At 42.1% G+C, this 26,714-nt stretch overlaps 1 protein-coding gene across 1 annotated transcript; it reads right to left on the reverse strand.

The window, feature by feature from the left end:
• Positions 1-292: 292 nt before the first annotated feature.
• On the reverse strand, positions 293-26,708 carry HECA (hdc homolog, cell cycle regulator). Its single transcript, XM_035320112.1, has 4 exons — positions 26,675-26,708; positions 10,892-11,932; positions 7,560-7,714; positions 293-4,691 (listed from the first exon to the last, which is right to left on the reverse strand). Exons 2-4 carry the CDS (start codon positions 11,817-11,819, stop codon positions 4,527-4,529), a joined length of 1,248 nt encoding a protein of 415 aa, XP_035176003.1. The 5' UTR covers positions 11,820-11,932; positions 26,675-26,708; the 3' UTR covers positions 293-4,526.
• Positions 26,709-26,714: the final 6 nt, after the last annotated feature.

The following is a 26,714-nucleotide window of genomic DNA, read 5'->3' on the forward strand; positions in this document are numbered from 1 at the left end:
TCCCTCCTGGCAGCACACAAGCACTCCTGGGACAACTCCCACAGACCACACTAGGCTGCAGGAAGGGCATTTCAAATGTCAACACACCGAACAGGACTTCTGTTGTGCAAAGGAACTCGTCACACTCCCTTTTGGTGCAGCAGTCTTCAGAATGACTGCATCAAAGCTTCATTTTAAATGACACACAATAACTGTTTGCCTTTAGTATTTAAGGTGAATAGATTGTCTCTCAATAAACAGCAGGTATGAGAAACTAGTTGACAGAAGAGCGGGGAAAGAAGAACTCACACTATTAGGTGTCTGGTATTTATTATTTTTTTAATACAGAGAAGTCACAACAAAATATTCTCTAACAACACACGAATGATATCATAACCAATTATTTTAATTTCATCAACATTCATTTTCTATGTACATATTCTTCCATCTGCAAAAGTGCAATCCAAAAATGTCTCAACAAGAAACCTTTACGGACAAGTATATTTTTGAGGGGTTTTCTCACCAGTGGCCTTACAACAGCATGTTTGTTCTCAGTTACCTGGTACAGCAAAACGAAGGGGGGGGGAAGAACAGAAAAAAAAATAAACTGTGTTAGATGCCTCCCTCATAGGAATATTCCCTATTTTCCCAACTAAATTCATTATGAATACACTGCTCACTACTGGACACGTGATTGCAAATAGTCAATGGGCTATAGAGTACTGTAGTTTTAATGTCTCTGTAGCATTAGACAGAACATGATTTTCAGCCTGCTCACGTTGGTAGATGTCAACTTATGCATGTAAAAGACGTCTACTGTGTTAGTTATGGTTATCAAAATTTACTTTTAAATGTCCTACTAATGGGATGAAATCATTTACACATCCAAAATATTAAGTCTATCTAAATGCAAGCCTCTCCTATGGAAAACACTGTTAACTACCGGAAAGAAAAGCATTTGCACATGCAACTCCTATTACTATCGCAAGGAGTATCGTGCATTTAAGAAGAGTAGAATCAACCTCCAAATCCAGAGGACTGTATTCTCGTTTACAAAACATACTTCAGACACAGTTTAATCCGACCACAGGCCAGACTAAAAAGAACACACAGCATCAGAAAAATAAAAGGTAGTGAAGAGTAAACTTTAGCCAAACAAGCAAAGCAAGCAGCTCCCTACATGGACAAATCATTTCCCTTTTGACACATTTAAAAGCTCAATGACTACTACCCATGCTCATCATGGCACATAGCAAATCAACTGTTGTCTAGGTCAACCTCTTAAGTAGCCATTAAGTCCCAAAGTTCACTCTGCCTTTGTACTTAGGCAACACCTAGCCAAAAATTTCATGGCAAAAGGGTGGGCCTGTCTGCTTGACTGGCGTCTGATGCATCTTATTAATATATATCATACTTGGTCTTGTGCAGTAACACAAGACCAGTTTTCAGCATCAGCAAGAAGCAGAGGAAGTATTCCCTACAAATTAGGGACAATTTACTTTAGAGGAAAAGTTCAGAGGAATCTTTCTGTAGCTCAGCTGGTTCCAATCGAGAATCATTTTACAGTACTACATGTGCTGCTAGCCTCCAGTTGAGAGATGTGCTTTGCAAGAAAATAGGCATTTCTTCAAGTGGTAGCTAAGACTCACTTAAAATCAGAATTAAAAGGAAAAGGTGATTGAGAACTAAATTGTTGCCTTGGATAGATTTGTAAACAACCTCTTGTTGCTATTAAGACTTTAAACATACTTTCCCCTCCCCACTTTCTCGGTCTGCTGCATTCTTAATTTTGACTTGAATATACTGTACAACCTTTCATATGTTTTTGTTTTTAAGAAGTGGCCAAATTCCTTTTCTCCACTTCTACTCATTCTCGATTGTCATACATACATACCTGGAGAGGCATCTAAGAACATAAAGAATTATAAATTAAGCTACATTAAGGAAAGTAAGTGAACAAGTATTTAGAAGAACTCCACATCCCGTTTCTTCTCTACCATATGCATTGCAGTGACACCTCCCCTCACCAAATGTGTGAAAAAAATGGGTACAGAATGCTACTATTTTGTTCCCCTTTTAGTGTATATGGGGATTATTACCTCAGGCTCTAGGCATGAGTGACTAGGACTCAAGATCAAACACTGTATGTATTCTTTAATTTTTATCATTACAAGAGCTTTGTCTTTGCTGTGTGATTTCAGACTGCTACAAGAGTCCAACATTTGTGTATGTGGTGTGGTACCCATGGTACTGCCAGACAATGCAACTCCAAACTACCTTAACTCCAACAGGTTGTGGAAATATACCACTGAAGGTAAAGGGCTCATCCTCCAAGGAATTAATTTGAACTATAACTTGATTGTTCTCCATAAGGGAAGTCTACACTGCACAGCTAGCCAGGTTTTATCTATTAGCTAGCTTCTTCCAGCCCACGTACACCTGGGCCAGATCCTGCTTCTACGGCCAATGGTTACAGTGCTGGTGCCACTGTAACTGGAGCGGGCATAACTTGGTTTGTGGCAGCCACACCAGGACAGTGTTAGAGGTCTCCCAAAGTTCTTCCCACAATTTGTCTTAAAAAGGAAACAGTTTTCCACAAACCATCACAAATAGACCCCCAAGGAACAACTGCACAAAGCCCCAAGAACGTGCTCCAGACACAAACACACAGACAGAAGAGAAGACAGAGCAAGGGGAGAGCCAGTGATGTAGACTATCACAGCCTGTTAATGTTGCTGTTCAGACCAGCGGTGGTGGATCACCAACATAACCGTTATGAGATAGCCCGGTCCTATCCAGATGTGAAAATCATTAACTTGACTTGGCTGGCTTCTAAGGACATTACCACTCAAGTTAGCAGTAAGTGATGTGTGCCAACATAAGCCCTCTATGCAGCTTGAGTATTACTTGAAGATAGGCTAATGCTTAAAGGAGCTAATTCTGCAGTGAAGACAGCCAGGAAATAAAACTGTGAACTTGGCATTTTTTACACACAGAGAAACACAGATATTCAGTTTGAATTTTATGTGCACATTAATTTCTTAGTTTAGCAGAAAGTGTAATTCTCTGTCCAGTAGATGCACCACTTTCTTGGCTTCTGACTTCCCTGTTTTCCTTCCCAGGGTGTGCAGATTATCAGGGACATTTTTAAGATCATGATTTCAATGGATACACTCTTTGAGATTCTAATTTGGGAAAACCAAATAACTTCAGAAGAAACAAAAAAAATAATCCCACCTCATAAAGAGAAACAAAACCCATACCTCGAGTGACCAATCACTCCATAAACAACAAAAAAATTACAAAAATCTCAGCTGGCTTTAGAAGCCAAGTAAAAGATTAACAACCTATTTTAAAACTTTTATTTATGTAAGGGAAAAGTTGGGAGCAAGAAACAAAAATTGCAGATTCTACAGGGCCAACCCCTATGACACAAATTCACTGCCTAATGCATTGACTACTATATACAGCACAGAGGCATGTAGAAAGTAAATACACTAAGTTTGCTTTCTTAAAAAGTCTCCAAGGTTTTAGATCCTGGACTTACATAATTTTGAAAGACAAAGGTGCAGCAATTAATTGACTTAAAAACTGATGCCATGTGTCATACTAAGTACCTCTCAGCTCTTACTGGTCTGATGGCCCAGATCCCACTTCATGGTCCTCTTTCCAAGCCAGTCACACCAGTCTGCAGTAGGCAGCAAAGCCTCAGTCCCAGCAGACACATACAAACATCCCCATTCAGTTCAGCCTGTTCTTTCCATTTATCACAAGGTCCTAAAATATCTGTGAAGAAATACCTTTAAATAAAGCATTTTAAGATCTCCAGCTTGTTTTGGTATAAACAAATGACCTGACTGCTAACATTACAACACTGGTGGAAGCAGTACTATTGCCATACAATCCGTCAGAGAAACACACATCAAACGTATACGGCAGGAAGACGCTATGCCAAAAAATAACTCAAGGTTGCCTCTTCTGGCATAGATTTACATTCACTTGTCACATTATCTTAGTTTATCCCATCTTGGGAAACCTGAAAGAAAGCCCACTAAGATGACAGTCTGGGGCATGCTCCTGTGCCCACTGGGACCAATGCAAAAGACTCGATGAATTCAACACCTACAGGATGATTTCTTTCCAAGGATTTCCCATTTCCACCAAGCTAGAGGGACAACAAGCCTACACAGTTACCCACTTTCCAACTGGACATATTTCTCTGTCCTGTATGTCTCCCCATGTCCTTCTTATAAACTGTATTACAATAATACAAAAAAATAAAACCAAATCATTTTTGCTGAACTTTACCCCACACTTGGGATATATTCAAAGGCCATTAAATTGGCTTGCCTCCAACCTTCAGAGATCTCGTCAGGAGGATTCTGGTTTAACAACATGTATATTTACATATTCATATGTATACAGACAAAGAAGCTGCTCTTTCAGTTAGAAAAGAAAGTAATTTCATCACAGAATGAATCCTATAAAAAGATATGTAATAAAGTTGAAATACCCATAAAATAGCTATTACTAAAGCAAAGCTTTCGTCAATAAGCCTCCAAAACTTTAAATGAAGAAAATGGCTTCACGAAGTGGTAGTCTAGATTTCCACAGTGAGGACACTGTTGGACGTTGCTGTATTCGGAGAAATACTGCATGCCAATCCGTACATCTATTACTGGCTTCCCACAGTGCTTACAGTTCAGTCGAGCCTGTGGAAAAAAAAAAAAAAAGAAAACAAAAACACTTTTGAAATAACCAGACTCACCTCCATTCCTTGCCTTAGCTAAAGAGACACTCAGCCCCAGCCTCTGGCAAGGCCACAGCTACAGGAAAATGACAACCATGGGGCCTGCTGGTAAGGACATTTTTCACCCAGACCAGTAACTCACAGGTATGCAGAATGGTTGTCACATGAAGTAACACCTACAGCCCAGCAGAATCTGGAGAGCAAGTTATTTCCCACTCTGCCAGGAGGTACAGAATTTCAGAGCTTACGTACGTATGTAGAGGTTTTTTTGTGCTATTTCACCTCTGAACTAATTCATATGCTCACCCTAAGAAGTGCTGTCTCAATAAACCACAAACAAAGCCCTGAATTGAGGAGAGAAACTTCACATTTGTGCCATGCAATCCTTCCCTTACAGTTCCCACTGTGTATCTGTTTAGGTCTACATCTGAACATGATCTCTCCATGAGACATATCAGCATTTTAATCTTTTCGTTTAACAAACGTATAACTTGATCTACTTTATCAGCATGTCATTGTATCACTTTAGATATCTATTTAAACATTTATAATACGTATCAGGTTATATAAACTTAACAAGAACTATTCTACAAAATCTAGCTGAGACAGGACCAACATTAACTGGATAGATAGGAGAAACAGTTATGCGTGAAGGGTGAGGAGAGGCAGAGCTACTCATGGTCAGCAGTAAAAACAGCAACAGAGCCTTCAGGAGACATCTAGCTAAGATATCAAGCCCATTTTCTGTGCAGAAAGCAACAGGCAGTGTGAAAGCTCAGCACGGACTGCAAAACACTCAGAAGCAGGAGGTTTAAGACCACAAAGGAGGCTAAGAGTAAAGATGGCAAACGAGCAGCAAGGGCTTGATCTGTACCATAGTTTAACCTCACAGCCTCACGTGCTAACGAAAGCTTCAGCTCTTCATTGAAAAGAACACCAAATGATTTTCTATAGCAACCTTGACTTAAGGGACTTTCCTGGGGGGAGGGGAGGAAGAAATTATTCAAGTACTACTGTTGTTGAGATAAGACTCAAAAATAAATAAATAAATAAATAACAAATCATGAAGTCCACAGATATCTGCTTTGCTTGAACAGCAGAAATTCTAATAAATGCAGTCTAATGGGGCATAGATTTATGGTGATTTTCTTAAAGTGTGGGTTTTCCCCTCGCTAGTGTCCAGCCCATCAGCTAGCTGCCGTCAGCCTGACAGTGGATGTAGTTCATTATCCTACATGCACGTTCTTGAAGTATAATGAAATATTTTGAAATAAGGTAAGAAATAATTCAAAACAAAAATTAGCAAGGCAATTCAGAGTTAAATTATATACCATATTTAAATGTCATTCCTCTATATGCAGAATCATCTGTAACAATAACAGTGAAACAATGAAGCATATTACCCAGCAGTCGCTGAAGCTAGTGGTTTTATATTCAGATCTATTATTTACCACGTACTGTCATACTGTCCATTAATCATATAATTAAGACTCTTTTATAATGAGACCTTAATTCCTGTCTTGTACATTCAAAAGAAGCAATGCAGATTTAAATTTCCTGAATTTTACAGAGCTAGTAAGTTAGCATCTGTGTTTTATCTTTAAAAGTCCCTATTTAAAAAAAGCTGCAATCGCAAGAGGCACAAAAACGGAGGCATCTCTGCCTTTTGTTGCAGTCATTAACAATGTAATTTTATCCAGTACCGGCAACTTCACTTGTCTTGTGATCAACACATCTTGGTAAATATGTTAAATTTAAAATTAAACCGTGTGTCACATATTGTTAAAGCTCTATTAGAGATTACTCTTGTATTGCCACATCTTCATGGGCAAGGACTGTCTTCCTTTTAAACCTCACTCAGAACTAAGACTGCTGGAGCTTAAAAATTTTTGTTGTATTTTATTTACTCTTAATCTTAAGAAATTAAGAAACTACAAATCTTTATGGAAAGCATCCACAAAACCATGATGCGACCATTCTTGGAATGCGAACATCTTGGCAAGGCACCTGCTCGAACCCAGTAATAAATGCTGTGTGTCAGGAGCCAGCTGCTGCCTTCAGATATGCCGGAAGGGACCCCTGAGCTGCACCTACAAAAACAGCACCCGGTGCTATTTACACAGCTGCCTACCATGGGTCACCCCTACCTCCATAATACAACGCTGCTGAGCTCTGACACCTCAAACAGAAAAAAAAACTTTTGGATGCCAATGGTCCTGCTGCCTCAAGCATGCATGCATTTACTTTGGAGTAAACTGAGGCTCTTTCCCACCCAAGATATAAATGAGGTGAGCACTTAACGAAAGCTAGGCTGTGGCAGAGTACCATCAGTACAATCACAGCAAAGATTAAGGAGAGATGGGTAATCTCCAAGCATTATGACTCTTAGACCTTTAGATTTCCTCAACTTTTTTGCAATGATTATCTTATGACAGAACTCAACTCAAGCAACTAGAAAAATCTTGAATGCCCATATCATCTGCTAAAAAACGTGCAAATGTTATTAAAATACTACTAGAATTTTACCTGATGCCAAAGGTATTGCCTAATGATCATTCCAAGCACCAGCTTTAATTGTGGATGGATTTAAAGGGGCTTTATTTAAAAAAATATGTAACCACTGACCATTACATGAGCTTTTGTCTAGGTATAGACCTTTGTGCTCCGTAAGTTAAGATAAAGGGACACGGACTCAGCTTTCTTGTACTACATGCATAGGCTGAAAAAGAAGGATGGAGGAAGGGATGGGAGGAGAGAAACACAAACCTTTGCTTTATTTATCATTAGTTGGAATTTCACCTTAGGAATCTTACTTATCTAGGATACTGACCTGACAACAGGGAGATGCTGCCAGAATATCGTAGGTATACATAGTTCCCAGCTGATGCCAGCTTCCATCCCATCGGGACTTGCACTTAATGCAGATAATTTTGTGAACCCCTTCTAAGCAGTCTACACAAACAGCATAGAGATGCATAAGCCTTCCTGTGGACAGGAAACACACTTCTTAAGGAGACTGTAACAGAAGATTAAAACATTTCCTGCAATGTGTTATTTGCCCTTTAGTGATACAAATCACACGTTATTAAAATCTTTTTGAAAAGGGTGAATGATAAGTAAAAAATATTTATCTATCACAAATACATAGGACTTAACTGAAGCTATTTTCCATGAATGCAAAACTCAGGAATAAGTCATCATCCTGCTCACCCCCAACCCCATTCCTTGATTTGCTGGTAGACCTTCACAAAGTATTTTGTAAAAGGAGTTGCTTAAGCTACATGAGCAGATGCCAGGTTAACCTGTGTGATCAGCTGCCATTTTTCCACGAAGACAACTACCCTAGCTTCATCCCCACCTAACACAAGTGGAGAAGTGTTGAAGCTTTTTAACAGCCAGGTACAGATTCATTTAACAACTTGACAAAATCTTCCAGCAAACAGGTAACTAAGGACCTAATACTCTTCGTGGAAAAAAAAGTAACAGCCAGAAGAACAGCTTTCTTTCCTGTACTTTTTCCTATTGATTCATTTGCAGTAACTATATTTAAAAACAAAACATATGTGACACATACAACTTTAACATGCCATACAGAACTATGAATCCATCAAGCTCTCCCATGAACTTAGTTTTTGAAGGTCACTGTGCGTACAGAACCTGAGTTATACTGCCTTCTGTAAAAATCAGGTGGTTCAGACTTTAACATGAAATACTTCATCCAAAAAAGGTCACTAAACTCAACAATTTGAAATCCAATATGCACATTTCCCACAAAACAAAAAGCCCTACACAAACTACAAAGATCTGCTATCTAGATTAGGCCTGATTTGTAGTGGCTAGTAGTTTAGAGTAGGCTGTAATTGGACTGACACAGAGTATAATTCTGTAATATACCATATTTTGCACTGCTATACAAGAGTTAAGTAATGCAGTCACAAACAAGACTACTAATGCAACTACAAAACAGGACTACATACAGTCTGTGCTTATGTTGGATTACAATTTTTGGCCTTTCGCATCAAAGTCCTGGACACATCACTACTCATAATTGAAGGAACACACACATTGTATACCATTTTTCTAGATACATCGAATAAAATATTAAAAATTGCTGACTAGATACCTTTAAGATAATGCATTGGTCTTTAACTTTTATTTTTGAAGCCAATTGTTTTAGAAAAACAAGAAGGAAAATCAGATTCTACCTAAAATATATATACACGATAAAGTTGCCAGTATGAGCTGATAACAGTAACTGCACATCAGGGTGTTCAGCTCTAGAAAATGTGATGTGATGAGACTGAACAGCAAATATAATAAGCTCTGTTCCTAAAGTGAACAACACGAGATTGGGGCCTTTCAAATAACTCCATGTGCTAAAGCTTTGTGTTGTGTAGGAAGACAAAAATAATTTTCCTGAATTGAAGTTCTGCTCTGCTTCTGCATGTTAAGATGCTACATTTCCCCACCACTTGATTTTCACAATCCTTGCTATATAGGAAATGAGACTCCTGATATCTTAAACATGCCTGATAAAAGATGTGATTTTCTTTACTGAAGAGAAAATAATACCCTGGAACAGCACCCTTTCAAGCTTAATTTCATTTCAAAGCGTACTCCTGATAATAAGCCATTTTACCCAGGACAAGGAGGTAAAAATTTTAACAATTAGTTATTCACAGCACGTTCTCTGAGCAAGTTTTTCAGGTGTATTATCCAATGGGTAAGGAGCAATTAACTAAAATATATATATATATACATATAAAACAACACAATAATTCAGCAGAGTTTCATTCTTAGTGGCAAACGATAAAAAGTGGCAAGTTTCACTATTACTAAACCATCTATTAGCACCGATAAGATCACAAGCATGTTGTGCATGCCTCCTCACAAATGCAAATAAGCACTGTTATCTCACATAGGTATATTCTGTTTATCCTGGAGATTTTTCAGTTTGTATGTTTCTCTGTCACTTTTTCCCCTTGAAAATACATTAGGTAAGACAGAAACAATAATGTTAGCGTGAATACAGTTCAGTGACTTAGTGCACTATGGTTTAAATAAAGGAAAAAAATACAAAGTTTGTTGAGCAAAGGAATGTTACATAATAGATATTATAACCATGCATGAGATATAACAAATTTATTGGAAGGAGAGAAACTTAAATGCTAAAATAACTCCTGCTAATGCATTCCCATAACACTTTTCAACATGTAATTTTATGTTTTTTGAAAAACAAACTAGGAATAGCTTCTCTGACTTATGTTAGCCATACTGGCTGCTAGCAGACTGTAGAACAGGCGTGTCTTGCCACGTACCACCTTAATCCCTTAGTTTGGGACATACCTCTCGGGAAAAGCTGAAGCTCATCCCAGCCCATGTTATGTTGTTGCTTTGTTTTTGTTTTTCCTCTAGGAGAAAAATGATACATGCCTTGCTCCCAGCTCAGCAGGGAGCTGGGACATGGTCAGGATGCTGTTCAAACTGGTGGCTATTTGGAACCAAATCTAAAGCCCCCACTACCTCAATGCCACTTCATCACTTCATCCCAGCATAATAAAAGCTTACTTTCACTATGTCTGACTTCTCCAGGCCACAGAAATAGTCCTTGCCAGGACTGCACTACACATGCCAAACTATAATCCTTGCCACGTTAAAAACAAAACAAAACAAAAAAAAACACACACCATGTGCAATAAAACAAAACTGATATTCTCTAGTCTGAAAGCAGATGACAGGCACAACTGGTGATACAAATATGACTTTCATTGATGCTGCAGTACAGCATGCTTAACATACAAAGTTGTTTAAAAGGCTGATGTATGTCTTGGAGCAAAACTCACAACACATAAATCAGTATGTGCACACTGCAGAACAGGGTGGTTATAGTCTACTTAGAAACTAGATGAAATATCTGCTGGTTATAAAACCAAAAGCAAGGCATGGATCTTTCTACACATCATTTGCTTCTTGTAATTAATTCCTAAGCATTTCAGCCTGACCCACATGATAATTTGGACATGACTCCAGCCTTTACAAAACTGCTCAAAAATGCAGAATCACAATGAAAATCTAAAATGGGGGGAGGGTGAGGAAAGATGAGTAAGAGAAAGCAGTCCCATCACAGAATGAAACCTAGCATGACTGACAGACAACCTGTACCTTGAAGGTGACAGGGAACATCATATTCAATTTCATCGTGTCTTGATGGACTAAGGAACAGGGTTCCATCCACCAGAGGAAACTGTTCAAACACTGGCAGTGCCCTGTGGCACAGCGCACAGTTTACAACGTTCCTGTGGCTGGCGCTAAGAGCAGCAAGAATAAACTTCCGCAGGTCCTCCCCTTGGCCCACTTGGGCGTCATCTTCCATTCGCACATGGAAAGTATTCAATTTATGCCTGGGTATGTGAGTGAGAAGCTCAGACAGGTCGAGCCTTCTCAAAAACTGCACGGGGGCATCGAAGTGTCCCGATCGATGTGCTTGCAAACCAGCTGCCCCGTAATCGAAGTGTGCGTTCCTGAACATGCCCCCGCCGGCCATGTTCTTCTTGTGTGGCTCCAGGTGAATGGCGTTCTTCAGGAATTCTCCCAAGTATCGCGAGGAACGGGGGCCACTGAAGTGGGTGGGGGCAAGAATCGAGTAGCCGGTCGGTGGGGACTGGCCGGGAGAGACGCACGGGGAGCGAACCGCATAGCTCCCGCCAATGACACCCTTCTCTTGGGAGTTCTGCCTGTCCATCGAGTGCCTTCGCTGGATGTCGTGACTTAAGCCTTTCTGAGGCTTGTTGGCTGGCCTGCCCTTTTTGGCCTCTTCTGCTGACTCCGCCATGGACCTTCCCGTGCTCTTCTCCAACACGGACTTTTTCTTCTTGTCATCCTGCATTCGTTTCACCTGGTACCAGTCAGTGTCTTTCTTCAAATGACCCTGCCCGCACCGACAGGAGCAGAAGCGGAAAGCGAGGTCGTATCCCTTCTTTGTCCACATGTTTTGGCGACACTGCTTTTCGTTCCAGCTCCTCGCTCTGCCAATGCAATTGAACTGGACAAGAATGCTGCTTTCCCACTCATAGAAGCACTGAAGGTGCATCCAGGTGCTGTAAGGGCAGTGCTCGTTGTTGCATATGACCTTCTGGTAGTCATCCTTCTCAAGGTCCACCGGCCTTCCAAAGCTACAGATCAGTGGAGTAGCACAAGGGGCTTCTGTGGAACATAAAGCAGACATATTAATAACATAGGCTGCTCCTGGCCTGCACATCACGCTACTCATTTAAATGCCGTGCCAAATACAAACACAAGTTCTTATGTATGATCTGTACTATCAAAGAGCCCACAAGCACTAGGTCTGGGTCAGAATAACAAATAATCTTTGCCAAAAAAAAAAAAAAAGTACACAAAAGGAGCTATAGCAATGAAGGAAGAAGAAAACAAAAAGACAACACAGCTTGTTCAGCACTCAAAGCCAAAGCACCTCAGAAGTCTTAACCCTCCTCAAGGCTCTGTGGACACTGCTGCAAAGGCAAGCATTAAGAAGTAAGGAGAAAGCTTTGTGGACATTTCTGGAGGGTTGCTTTGAAGCCTGAGAGGCAACATGGGAAGAACACACAGAAGTGCTTGTTTGAAAAACAAGCAGGATATACAGCTGGGCTTTGCGATCATAAGGAGAGGCAGGAATTGATCTTTTCTTTGGGACTGAGAAAGAGACGATAGATTGGAAGAGAAATGGGAAGCACAGGACTTTGAACAGCGAGACAAACAGATCATGTTTCTTGTACAGAAAGGAGGCCCTTTGTTAAATTTTCAGGCAAGCACAGGATATACCACCATCACTGACCTACCTGATAGCTAAACTTCACAAACCAAGTAGTTCTGTAACAGAGACCAAACACCACGTGGTCTTTTATCAGCAAAACAGCAGCCTTTGCTATATCCTTGAGCAAAGAACAGAGTATTTCAATTCTCTCCCTGGAACAGTATCACCTACACAAAGATGGTCTGCATTTATGACCAAGGACATTTTCCTCTCCCTCACCTAAATACCACGGATTACAAACTACTCCAATTTCTGACTGCATCAGTGCAGCTAGAAGGCATAGAAAAAAAAAAAAAAGAAAAAATGAAATTCTCATTGGGAGTTTCTACTGGATCTTAAGTGAGTCTAATTCTTACTCCAAAACAAGGTTCTCGGATGCTTAGTCAAATATTACAAAGATTTCTTCTGTGTATTTCTAACGTCTTACTTCTTCAAAAGACACCGATCCTATAGGACTGGCAGGCTGCCTTTTTACCTCTGCATTAGTTCATTCAAACAATCACACACTTCTTTAGGGTTTTTCCCGGTCAAGTGCAGCCTCACCCAGTGCAAAAAACTGCCTGGAGCTCCCAAATCCCGCTCAGAGCTCCAGGACTTGCCAGGGAGACACATCGAGCCTCATCGCAAGAGCCTGCTGCCGACTGGGTATTTTTCCTTAGGATTTCAAGCTTCTACCTGATAAATGGGGAAAAGAAACTTCGGTTGTGTTGCTCTTAATCCAGCTCATCACTGCTTGAGTGAATAACACAACATAATTTGCACTGGGGTTTTACGCTGTTTCCTTCACTGGTATTCAGACTTTCAATAATAGGCACACAGCAGCAACACAAAGTATGTTTTGCAACAACAGGTCATTGGCATGCTGGTATTTTTGCCCCTTTCCAAAAACGCTATAAGCAAGCAAACAAAACACCTTCAGTAAATTCAAGACCACGGAAGTTCTTCAGACTTGTTTACCCAGAACACACGGGCACAAGGAGTACAAGAAAATTTTCCCAAGCCATTCCCTGGAACGTGCTACATCCTCATCTCATTTTTCTGCCTCTGCTTCACATGACAGAAACTGCACAGTTGCAAGGAGAACTTGCTGCAATACCCTTCCTTCAGGGACTGACTATAAACTGCAACAAAGGTGTATTCCCAAGAACATTCTCCTGAAGCAAAAAAAAAGCCTATTTCAGTTCAAAATACTGACTCGTTCAGTCATACAAAAAGAAAAGACATTACCAAACTGGAGAGAACACGCTAGATAAGAGAAGCATTGCCTCAGGACTTTTGGGAAGTTCCTTCTATAGAGGCAACATGATATTCCCGCTGCTTGTCTCAGGTCTCTGAAAAGCCTGCTGAAAACATGCAGGCTTTGGGATGTCACTTGAGAAGCATGAATTTTATTGGCAACCAATGACTGATTTTTCTTCCATGTTTTTACTCTGTATTATTGAGCGTAATGTCACTGTCTAAATGCAAAAGTAATTTATCTACTCTGAGTCAAAATCTGTCAGTTTACCAATTCACAGAGTTCATCCATTCTCCCAGACCGTTACCTTTGATTCAAGTCACAGCACGCCACACCAAGCATCTCTGCAAAGTTTTTCGTTATTTGCCATTCTTTTATCATATTTAGGATCTGAGAGCATAGTTTGCAATAGTAGCATCTGATGCGGTTTATCTCAGAAAAGTCAGTTAAATTGAAACCATTTAAAGCACCTCATCAAAAGTCAGATGTGCAGCAAGATATGAGAGGTACCACTACGAGCAGTTCTCACTATGCATTTCCCACATTTATCTATTCCAGTTTCATTTCCACCACTGCCAGAAGGCAGGAAGAAAGGACATGCCAACAATCCACTTATGTTCCCCCCTGTGTTTCAGAGTGTAAATGTTCTAACAGTCGTGCATATAATTATAGCTGACAGCCCAGGGAGTTACTACACAGTCACATCTAGAGAACCTCCACTTAAGAATAAAAACTTTACACTTGTTCATCCATACCAGCATAGTTAACCAACTAAAAAAACCTTTCATTAATGAGACTTTGAGCATGGTTCTGATTTCGGATGGAAAAAATACTTGATCTCTAACCCTCTAAGAAGTTTAGTGCCTCTTTGTCATGTGGACAAGAAATTAGATTAATACAGTGGCTGAAACGCAGGGAAACAAACAAACCAGTCTGTGTATTCCACACAATGTATTCACAACTATTTGATTATAATAATGTTCTGTATGTCTAGAGGCTCTTTTGAAGTGTGACTTTCAACAGATGATTCCCCTTTGTACTGGTCTATCACCAGGACTGTGAAGTGCAATCTTCCCCAGCTCTTCCTTGAGAACTTAAAGCTGTCAGATTACCTGAGAATTTGCTACCCATGATAACTATGAGGAAGAAAAACATTCTATTTTTAGACAGCAATGCCTCTTTTTCCACATTTAAGTTAATTAGATAACAACTTTATCAGAAATTTCCTCACCTCATCTTCTACCCACTCAATGTTAATTAGCTGGTCACACAATCGTCATAGCAGAAGCAAGCATAGGATAGCCAGAAGACAGCAACAGAGCAAACAGAGTCTTCTCCTACACAAAAGACCCCACCTAATTGCTAAACAGTGGCACCAAAGTTACCCTGGAAAACATCATTACCAAGAGGAGCAGCTGTTCTTTACTAACCTCTTCCGGGAAAATAAATAAATAAATATTCACTGCTGTCCCTGCAGTAGCACAAGAACTACTAGAAAACCAGCAGGTCTCCCTACCACGTACCCACACTCCTGCAGCAAGGGTAGTGACAATCTACTCAAGGCAACCAGTCTTTTGTTTTGTTTTGTTTTCCTGCTTTCACTGATACAGGTTTATTATTACAAAGTCCACTGATTTTGAGAAGGTCTTGATAAAAACACTGTGGTATTTTCACAACAGAATCTGGAGTGCACACTATAGCTACAGCTTTCAGCATTAAGTCCTACCAATTCTATACCGTCAGACTATTTAAGAAGGCAGAAAACTCCACTAACTGGGAAGTGTACAGAAATGATCAAGCCAACATTCAGCTCTGTCTAATATTTCAAACTTCAAGTCTGTTTGTGCAAAGCAGACTCTTCAGGACTGAACACCCCTTGCAAACTTCTCCCCATTCAATCTCCTGAAAAACATACCCCTACGTAAAAGAAATAAGTAAGAAACAGAAAGCAAAGCAACTTTTTGTCAAACCTTACCAGCTCACAGGAACAGATAAATCTTAGGAACAGAAACAACAGCATTCAGATTACTTAATATGGGATTCACACTAGCAAATGTGAAGAGCTCTTCCCGTCAATTCACACCCTTCAAAGTGCTCTGCGTTATTTCATCAACATTTTATAAGTGAGACTAAGCGCTTATTACAGAATTACAGAACTTTAAACATTCTCATTATCAAGCCCTTCTAGTTCCTACCAATTAGAAATGAATTTTAAGATTATCCCTCAGAAAGACAGAGGTAAGATCACCGTACTCATGTTTTATGGTAACTGTACTTCAGTTACTGTCAAGAGCGACCCACAGCAAGCCTCTTCTGCATGAACAGAATTTCACGAGCCAAACTGCCCATCCACGCATGGCAGCCCCAAGCTGGTTTGTCACCTAAATATAAATGGACACCAAGTACCTCGCACTTCATCAGATTTCTGGTTTCCAAAGTTACAAAAAAAATAAACTTAAGGAAAAATTAAAGGTTAACAGGTATCAGAGAAGCATCCATTCTCCTAGCAGACCCTTTTGAAAGAAAGCTTAACTGACCATAAAGGTACCTCTATTTCACCTTTTGGTTTCAAGATGTCTTTCACACCCAAAGAGAACAAAACAAGGCAGCATGTAGTTTTGTGCAGCAGAACGGCTTTGCTGTTTAGACAGAAGTGTCCTGCTGTAGTGGAAAGGCTGCGGATTTGGAACCACAGATGCACAATGACTTCCAAGAAGTTACGGTTCCACACAAAAAATACATGTTTTCTCATATTCCTATGTAGTGATTTTGATCAGTAATTCTGAAACTAGGTGTATGGAGTAGCACATACATACCCTCTAAAACAGAAATAACAAGTAATATTCCAAACAAACATACATCTGAGCAAAGATAGCTGACTGCTTAAACAAGGTTTTATTTTTGACAGAAGTGCCATAAAATTAACTTTTCTTTCAAAAACAAGAACACGACGGAAGACTGCAACAAGCTGGTTTGGGTGTTTGGCTTTTTCTCAGTTTTTCTGTTCAGGTTTAAACATCAGCAGAAGTCAGGAACACAGAGGACTGAGATAGATGTCCTTCAACATGGAACACATCAACCTGTTTCTACGTTAAAAAAAAGCCTTTAAGACAGTATATGAAGACCACTCTTGCCATGTAATGACACAAACGAAAGCAGCAGAAAGCAACCCATCTGAGGAACGTCTCTCTGGTAAAGTAAATGGAGGAGAATGTTGTTTACTTCTGTTTACACACCCATCAGAAAACCAAAGATGCAACCAGCAAGACAAATGCAATGACTCTACAGACTCTGTTTCATGACTGCTTTCATTTGTTCTAAATCCCAAATGTGGATGCCTGAAGCAAAATTTGCTCTTCCCCCCATGTTCCCACATTATCCATTGTGCAAGCACCAGAGATTTTCAGTCAGTGGACAAAAACAGATAATTATTTCCTGTACTCACCAACGTAGGTTTCAGCTCCCCCCACACACTTAGGATAGCTAGTAAAGCTCAAGGGTGGTATTAACAATATGAGGCTGGGGCAGAGGAAGGAGAAGTGTAGTGCTGCTGGAAGAGGCAGTCCTATTATAATTTTAAAGCAACTGTGAGGAGACAGTAGGTTTTTACAGACCTGGAAAAAGAAATGTCCAAAAAAAAAAAAGCGCTAATGTCTTGGCATTGAGTCAGCTGCAAGACACCTACTACAGCCTGGTTTTGCTCTACCATCACTCTAGCACCTCACCATCTACACCAAGGACACTTTGCCAGCACATTACCTAGGCTAGAAAGGGTACCTGTGGGACACATACATTATACTTTAACCTATATTACCACCTTCACATGAACACAAGCCTACACAGCCAGAAATTGTCTGTGGAGGGCTACTCCCCACCAACCACTTGCACAAATCTTGAGAGCTTCTCCTACCATCAGGATAGCTTTCTCTTAATTGAAGTCAGACAATACTAGCGTGGTAAGGCTGTAGTGCAACTATAAAAAAAAGAAAAAAAAAAGGTAAAGACACAACAGCAATGAAACAGGCTGAAAAGATGTATTAATTTCCCAATGTGTTTGCTCTGGTAAACCTTGAAATATAATCTGACGTGCAAAAAATTACCGAGAAGTGACAAAAGGGTATTGCCATATGCGTAACAAGCTAAACAGCACAAATCATACAGCACTACAGAAATGATCAATCACATTCCTAAAAGCCCGAACGCAGCAGGAAGAATACACTGGGAAAAAATGCTTCACAAGTGGATTCAAAAGGCAGGCTTGGATGTTCAGTGCAACAGCAGCAACAACAACATATAACAGCAGAATAACAGTAATAAAAGTCTTTCAAAACAGCTTGGCTCACTGCTTGCATTGATAACGCTCGCTGATGATGACTGATGCCTATCCGAAACTTCTTAGGCAATCTATGCAGACTGATCAAGATCCAAGTTTCCAGACCTTCTCTCAAAGGGAGGGGAAGAAACTGGACAGCAGTATCTGCTAAGCCACTCAAAAAGTAGTCTTTTTCTCTCATGAAACACCCTACAACATTCTTGGAAAGAAAAGCCAACACTACAAGTCTATCTTCAGCGATCAGCAGAGCAGGACAGCACAGGCTGATGCTTCACCTGGCACAGACCCACACGAATCACTAAGAGCCACTGACTCCTGACAACCCCTCACTGCAATGGGAGACTGTTGCATATCTTTAACGTGTCATCACCTGCATGTTGGCACTTAGGTGCCAATCTGGAGCTGAATCCTACTCTTGAGAACCAAGTAGCAGTGGTCAATATTTAAACTTGGAAGGGTCTTAAAAAGAACAAAAGCCGTAAGCAGCCTGGCTCCACCTGGCAGCTCACCCAATGGGCAGGATGTCACAAGTGAGTAGTCACACCAACTGACCACCTTCCTTTTCTCAGTGGAAGATTTCAGGCAAGCTGGAGTTACTAAACCCTGGTTCAGATGGAAATTCAGATGACAAGAGTCCTGGAGGGTGCAACAGATCCAAGAACCACCTCCACGTACTTCACTTATGCTGACTTCACGCTCAGCCTCCAAAGGAGTCTCTTCCCTCAGAAAAGCTGAGGACGGCCTAACCACAAAGCAGAGGGAAGAGGCAATGGAAATCATGAAGGCTTAAGTCGTACCTGTCACGTTAACACCTTCTAACTTGAAGCACAGCCAGAACAAATGCCTGTTTATGAAATCTGCAATTAGCACATGATACATGCTTTGTGTTATCTATGGCTCTCAGTCAACCACCCACTCCCAGTTCAGCCATCACCTCACCAAAGTCAGGAAATTGAGAGCAAAACTGTACAAACTAAGGACAGGAGGCACCTACATCAGCACAATAGCTTTGCAGTTTGCTTGCACAGCCATCTGTGCTCCAAGCTGGACCAACTCTGCCTACACAGCTGAAACCCATCATAAGAATTCATATGGTCTTATAGAAATCACCAAAATCTGCAAGGTTATCATCATCCAGCTAGCCTAGCCAATTCTTTCCATTTAGTCATCAAAGCACTGAACAACTCAATCGCCAGCTTTGGCTTTGATTTAGGATGTAGAGAGTCTCTCTGCATAAGAAAAATCCTGCCCTGACTTGATACCCTCAGTCCAAACAAAAACATCACCAGTCCACCATATCAAGGCAGAACAGACCCACCAGGACAACTAATGCTAATGCACTTCCCTGATACTACCACACAAATCCTGGGTTGGCATCACCAGGCCAGGTAAGGAGCAGTCCTCTGTGCCACAAGCAATTGTGCTGAGGTCAGGAAGACTCCTCGCACTGCTCCATGTAGGGCGGATGTTTACGGTGTCCTCTATCACGGTGAATGCAGAGATTGGTGACTATCTCAAGAGCGGTGGGTTTTAATGTGTTTTGAACCTTGGCTGTTGTTTTGTCCACACCTGAATCATAGAATCATCCTCAGAGCAAAGCATTTCCAGTGATAAATTCTTTTATTGTAGCCTTCCAATAGCCTTTAATACCTTGAAATGTTACAGTAAACTCACCCTCGTGTCTGATGAAACAGATATCCTAATAACTAAGGCAGACTATGATGCACCTGCCCTGGCAAGTTTTCAGTAGCAAATTCCAAATTATGCTGGGAATAAAGGGATAAATGTGACAATGCAAGATGTCTTAGTACCAAACACAGATGTGGACTGGATTTGCCCAGAATCAGAGCCAGCTAGCCATGAGACCCTGCCCAAAAGCACAAGGAAGGGAACAGGAGAGGGAGAAAAGGTTGAAACAAATGGTATCTTTTTCAGCATTAAGTCTAGGGGTGTTTGTATCATTGGTCTATACTTCCCAAGTTTCAATATGACAGTATTTTTATTCTCAAGTAAAAGGCTAAAGAAGCCAGTAGAAAGAAGAAGGGGATGCAGCCTCCCTAGCTGCTGCATCTAGCATCTCGGCAAGACAACAGCTCCGGAGGTCGGAGCTGTCACTTCCAATAGTCGTCTCTCTCACAACGCTGTGCTGGCTCCCAGCCCGGCCTGTGTGCCACCTCTGGCACCCGCGCAGCACGCAGAGGCCTCAGCTGTACACCGCTCCCAAAATGGTATCCTGTAGCACAGCAGCAGAGCCGGGGAATGCCAGACACACTCAACAGCCAGGCTCTGACTGAAGCTATCTCCTCTCCCAGCAAGCATTCAAGCCAGGAACAGCAGCAATATCCCACTCAAGCCCTGGCACGAGGACTGAAAGACTCTGCCATCGCGAGAGAGAGAGAGAGAGAGAGAGAGATAAAGGTTAGAGTGAATGCTCTCAAGATAAATGTCACTAAAGTCTACTGGGAAATGCCAGCGCCCCACTCAAAATCCTGCCAGCTTTCAAAATGGAATTATCCACTCCAGTGACTAGATTACTAGTTCAAGAGGCCTGTTTGAAATTATTTGAATTTCTATAAAAACTGTTTAAAGAAAGCCCACGTCCTACTAATGCTGTTATAATTCAGATACCTCGAAGATTAGCTGGATTATCTTTCCCTGAGCTATATGCACAGTTTACCTCTATTTTTCCTCACATGTGCTGTAGTAAGAAAAGCAGAGAAGGAAGGATGGCTGCCAGTCTTTATGCTACTTTCATATCAAAGGATGTGTCAATATGCAAGGAGGTAAGCAAGGCTGAAGAAAACTTACAAACGTCTCCCAGGACCAGAGGCTGGTTTGTCACTGCTTGTTAGATCACTGGGAGGAAGATACGGGATGAGTACACACAAAGTAAAGCAATCAGTTCAAAAACTGTGTTTCCTCATATGGAACCTAACAAACATCAAACATCAAGCTTACTCATGTAAGCATTATGCTTGAACCAGTGACTGACAGATCACATGAACACAGAACACAGTCAGGCCCTGATACCCATTCTGTTGGCAAGTAACTTAAAAAAATTAAACACGTACTTGCTTGTATGAAAGGATATTTATTTTATTAAGCAACACCATGGACATGATCCCATTTGCAAATGCCTCACATTTGACACAAAAGGATGTAGCTGCATAGCTTGAAAAATTCCAAAACTAAGATAAAGTGCTTTCAAAACCAATTTGCATTGATAGAGACAGTGGAATTTGCATTCAGCTGATTTCTGCAGTTAGAAGAACTCAATGGCATTAGGAAGAAAAATTGTTCTCCTTTACAAAGTGTGTACGAATTAGATTCTGACACTCACTGCAACCAAACAGAAACCTAATTTTCCAGGTGGCTTCACCGATATCAATGGGACTCCCTCCCTCAAGCTAAATAGTAAGGAGGTTCCAACACCCAACATCACTAGACTGCCAAACTGGAATTAGATGTTATATGCAGCAGGGAATATTCATCAGCAAATACTGATCCACACTTACATATTAGAGTGATTCATGCTCTAAAAATACATTTTTTAATTGAATATTGCACTGACAAATCTTCTGGCCCTCTAACTACCCCACCTCCAGGATAAAAGTAGGGTTTTTTTTGGTAAATCTTACTGGTTGGCTGGTCACAGCTTTCTATATATTAGTAACCGTAGTGCTGAATGATTTGCTTTCTCCATACATTTGTCTTATGTTAATATTTTTATTTGAAAGTAAATCAAAGCCTTACAAACTTGTACAACACAGGCAAAGAGCATGCAGAAGCCCAGCTGGCCATTTTAAAGCCAGGTAACTAGGAAAAAGTTCTCTAGAGATCTCACATGAACATGAGGATATTAAAATACAGTTTTTAAGCTTCTTGGAGCATTTCTTATTTGAGAAGTTATAAATATTCAACTCACTCTGGCACAGAGTACATCGTACAGAGCAGATGTATACTCCAATACGCCCACTGCATGAAGCGTACCTGCTGCACATCTCTCAGGAACACGTCATTTACGAGGAAGGCACATTATAATTTTAGCTGTGTCCTTCTGGGGTCTGGTCCTCAGCAAGGCGATCCACGGGAGGTTCCTGATGGTAAAGGCAGCCAAACCAAGGCAGGAGTACAACTGGGAGGTGTGGCAGTGACCCAGGCAGCCCAGCCCCATCAACGCGGGCACTGCTCACACAACCCTTCAGCTGGCACAGCACAACGACATCCCAATGGGACCTAAAACACCCACCTCCATCAGCTCCCCCACTGCCTTTACACCCCTGAAGGATTTTCATGACCAGGATTCTGCATAAATCTGCACCTGGCAATTCCAGCAGACATCCCACCAATTTGCAATTTAAGGTCTCACCTTTGCCAGTGGGGAAAAAGTATGAACTTAAGTACATTGTAAAATAGCAATTTATAGACAGCTTTACTTTTTTTTTTTTCCCCCCCTCTCAACTTTAGTTTAGTTGGCTCTGATGAGCCCTGTGTTAAAGGGGAAAACTATAGACATGGAGAGCAGACAGCCAGATTCTCCTTCTCTCTCATCTTCTCATGGCACCAATGCTGGAGAGACCAAATGCTGGAGTGACAAGGACACGGGAACAAACCAGGAAGATGCTAAGGTAGGGACCAGCAAGAGGAGGAAAAGGACTTGGGTCTACTGGATAATGAGACTAAGCATGAATGCAAGGCAAAGAAAAGGGATGGAGGAAAGAATTTTAGGGCCAGAAACAACTGAATGAGGGGTCTGGATCAAGAAGTTTATGGGATAAAAGGTAGACTGGCAGGAGCTAATGATGTAAAAGCACCCAAGCTCATCAGGGCAGAAATGGAGAAGGAATTTGCCATTCAGAAACATCAGATCTGACATAAGCCCTGTGGACGGACCTTCCTCTGCTGCTGCTCAGAGAAATGATCCACAAAACACCTTGCCTCCCCACGTCCGTGTATGCCTGCAGATGAAGATTACCAACTGTTGCTATTGGGAATTCCTGTAACCCGCAGGGCTGAAGTCACTGAGGCATAAACCAAGGTAGTTACCAGTGTAATTTTATATGATAGCTGAGATTTTCCAATTTGATTAAGAAAACTAACCTAGAAAAATATCTAGAAAAATACAACTTTATTTGGAATTCAACCACTCTGAAGACAGAAATTGAATTAATGAGGCTTCCCATTACACCAAACTTCAGTTTCCTTGTGCATTTTGACACTGTTAATTTAGCCCATTAGCCCGCCATGGCCTGCACCTCGTTTAGCACAGAATATAGATGTCACTTTGGTCACAAAAGACTGAGATATCATACAGAGAATTTCTTCTTGCTCTGAGGGAAGATGTACACATGGAAATTCTCCAGGAGAAGAGATGGGAAGGCACAGGAAAAGAAGCAAGAGGGAAGAGAGGAATGGAAGGCACAGCTACAGAGTGCGAATGCTCCTTGTGGCCTTCATCACAATAGCTGCCAAAAAGTTGCAGTGCAACATGAAGAGTCATCACATCCAGTCAGTATTTATGCCCCATCCTCTCAATCCTCACCATCTGAAACCACGCTGAGAATCCTGAACCCTTCTGCTGACTTCCACCACAGCCTGAGCTGTGAATACGCACTAATTAAAACACCAGCAAAACCAAACAAACGGGTGCCCTCCTGGGCAGAGGAAGATTATTAAGTCTGTGTTTCTCAATCATCGTGTCAAAAATTGGCTGACACTTGAAGGGAAAATTGTATAAAGCAAAAGTTTCCAAAATGTAAAAGGGAGCACCAGCTTTCTGCTGTAAGGGGCTGCTATAAGAGCAGCTCTGCGTAACGCAGCACCGCTAGTCCCGGCTGCAGAGAGAAGCCCAGGGGAAGTTGAAATTTCTGTTTCATTCTGGAGTTTGGATGGGAGACAGAGACAATGTATGGACCACACAGAGAACAATGAAGATTTACATAAATAAATAAATAAATCTGAGTCACTGTCCTTCCCCGGATGAAGCAGGGTCCTGATGTGACCACGTAATTAGACTGCCACACTGACATCACAATGCAAAGCCAAGGCTCGCCTGGCCCACAAGGAGCAGCACAGGGAAGAGCCTCCCTGCACCCAGCACACTTAATCCTCAACACAGATAATCTCCCATGAATAATCGAGAGTTGACTGTGTACAGCAGAACTCTATTAACCTCACAACTCGCTGCAGCAGGCCGTGTCCTCGGTAAACTGCTTAGTGATCAATTAACCGTAAGCACACAGCCTCTTACAAACATCTCGAGTCTGGTAACGGGATACTTGCCTCCAAGGCCCTAGCTACACTGCGCTGCTTCATTTCGGATTCATGAGTTTCATAGACACAAGGGAAGCTATTATCATCATCTAGTCCTTTCCCTGCACATGAGAACTGGATTCCCAGCCTCGCTGCATGACAGGGGCCACTTTTTCTTTCATTTCCTGAACCAAACCTGTTGAAAGCTTTGGATGTCTCAGTAAAAATACAATTTACGAAGCTTCCAGCTGAGGATTACCTGATGGGCGGTAGCCTAGGTAAAATAAAGCTAACAACCACACCTACTCCTCCAGCCTTTAGGAATACCTGAAATGAAAGATACAGCTAGACACAGTGACAAGTCACAGATCAGGTGCACTCACCAGGCGCTTCAAGTAAATACCGAAACCAACTTCATACCTCTGTTGTGAGGACAAAAAAAAAAAAGGAGCAGAGCGTAACAAAAGAGATAAAGATGTTTCTGACCATTGAAGTCATAAGGAAGCAGGAAAGGAGAGAATAAAAAAGCATCTGAACTGCATGAGGTTCAACCAGTCCTAGTGCAAGGTGCTGCACCTGGGCCAGTGCAACCCCAGACGTGAGCACTGACCAGGAGAAGAACTCATTGAGAGTAGCCCTGCAGAGGAGGACTTGGGGGTTCTGGTGGACAAAAAGCTCGACATGAGCCAGCAGCATGCACTTGCAGCCCAGAAGGCTGACTGCGTCCTGGGCTGCATCAACAGAGGGAGGTTGGTGAGAGCTGGTGGAGGGAGGTGACTGTCCCCCTCTATTCTGCCCCTGTGAGGCCCCACCTGGAGTGCTGCATCCAGGTCTGGAGCCCCCAGCACAAGAAGGGTATAGGGCTCTGATCTGCTCTAACAGCGGGTCCAGAGAACAGCCACAAAGATGATCAGAGGGCTGGAGCACCTCTCCTACGGAGAACAACTGAGATAGCCTAGAGAAAGAGAAGGCTCCAGGGTGACCTCATTGCAGCCTTTCTGTACCTAAGGGGAGCTTATAGAAAAGATGGAGAGAGACTTTTTACAGATAGACATAAGACAAGGGGAAATGGTTTTAAAATAAAAGAGAGGAGATTTAGATTAGATGTTAGGAGGAAATTCTTTACTCAGAGGGTGTTGAGGCACTGGCACAGGTTGCCTAGAGAAGCTGTGGATGCTCCATCCCTGGAAGTGTTCAAGGCCAGGCTGGTTGGGGCCCTGGGCAGCCTGATCTGGTGGGAGGGGTCCCTGCCCATGGCAGGGGGGATGGAATTAGATGATCTTTAAGGTCCCTTCCTACCAAGCCATTCTACGGTTCACCTCAAAAAGCCAACACACCTCTGTCTTGTGCAAGACATTACCTGTAAAGTGCATGTCACCGGACTGAAGTAATGATAAAAATGCTCTTGAAATCCTCCAACTCTTACTAATTCCTATGTTTATTTTTTTTTTCTTTTTTCCCTTGCTCACTCAGAACAAATAGACCAAAAAAAAAAAAAAAGAAACTCTAAGGATTTTCCATGACCCCCTGGAGTAAGTAATATTCTCATAAAAGCCGTCTGGCAAAGACCTTATGAGCCAAAGCAACACGTAATTAATCGCTAATATTCCTAAGGAAAAGTTTCCATTAAATGATACGCGGGAATTGGACATCTTGAAAACTGTAGTAGGATTCTTGGAACCACCACTGACTAGCAGCAGCCAGGCAAAACCACTGCCAGAAAATATAAGGCCAGCTGTACCTACCCCTTGCAGCTTTTCCAAATACTTTGATTTGGGAGGGGGAAAAAGTCAAGACGAGGGGCTCTGCAGAGCTCATTGTACAGCTAATGTCGGACCTGCGACTTTTCTTTTTTTCTTAGCAAAAGGCGTAAGAAAACGCTTGCCTACCTCCAGTTCTGGCCTTAAATACCGTTTTGCAGCAGGGCTGTCTCCGAGCACGAACAGCAAAGCAAGTTTCTGCAGGGTAAAACCTTACCTAACCCCCCCGAGCCCCAACCTCCCACCGCCCGAAGCAGCAGCTCGCCGCCCGGCCCGGCTCGGAGCACACCGCCCGCCGCGGCGGCATAAAGCGGGGATTGTTGCTCCGGGCGCTGCGCTGCCATTTCCGCACCGGGCGCTGCCCGCGGGCGGCCGATGCCCGCTGCTGCCCAGCCAGCACCCCCCGCAGCAGCCTCACCCCCCGCCCCACCTGCCCGGGTCCCCGCCACCCCCCCCGGTTCCCTCCGAGCCCTCCCTCCCCTTCCTCCTCCTCCATCCCGGGGCCTGCGCCACGGCGGGAGGAGGCCGCGGGGCCGGGCCGGCCGCTCACCGCTCTTGGCGTCGCCGCCCGCCGCCGCTCCTCCGCCGCC

The sequence above is a fragment of the Oxyura jamaicensis genome, chromosome 3, assembly GCF_011077185.1.
Source record: "Oxyura jamaicensis isolate SHBP4307 breed ruddy duck chromosome 3, BPBGC_Ojam_1.0, whole genome shotgun sequence".
In the NCBI taxonomy this organism is placed as follows: domain Eukaryota; kingdom Metazoa; phylum Chordata; class Aves; order Anseriformes; family Anatidae; genus Oxyura; species Oxyura jamaicensis.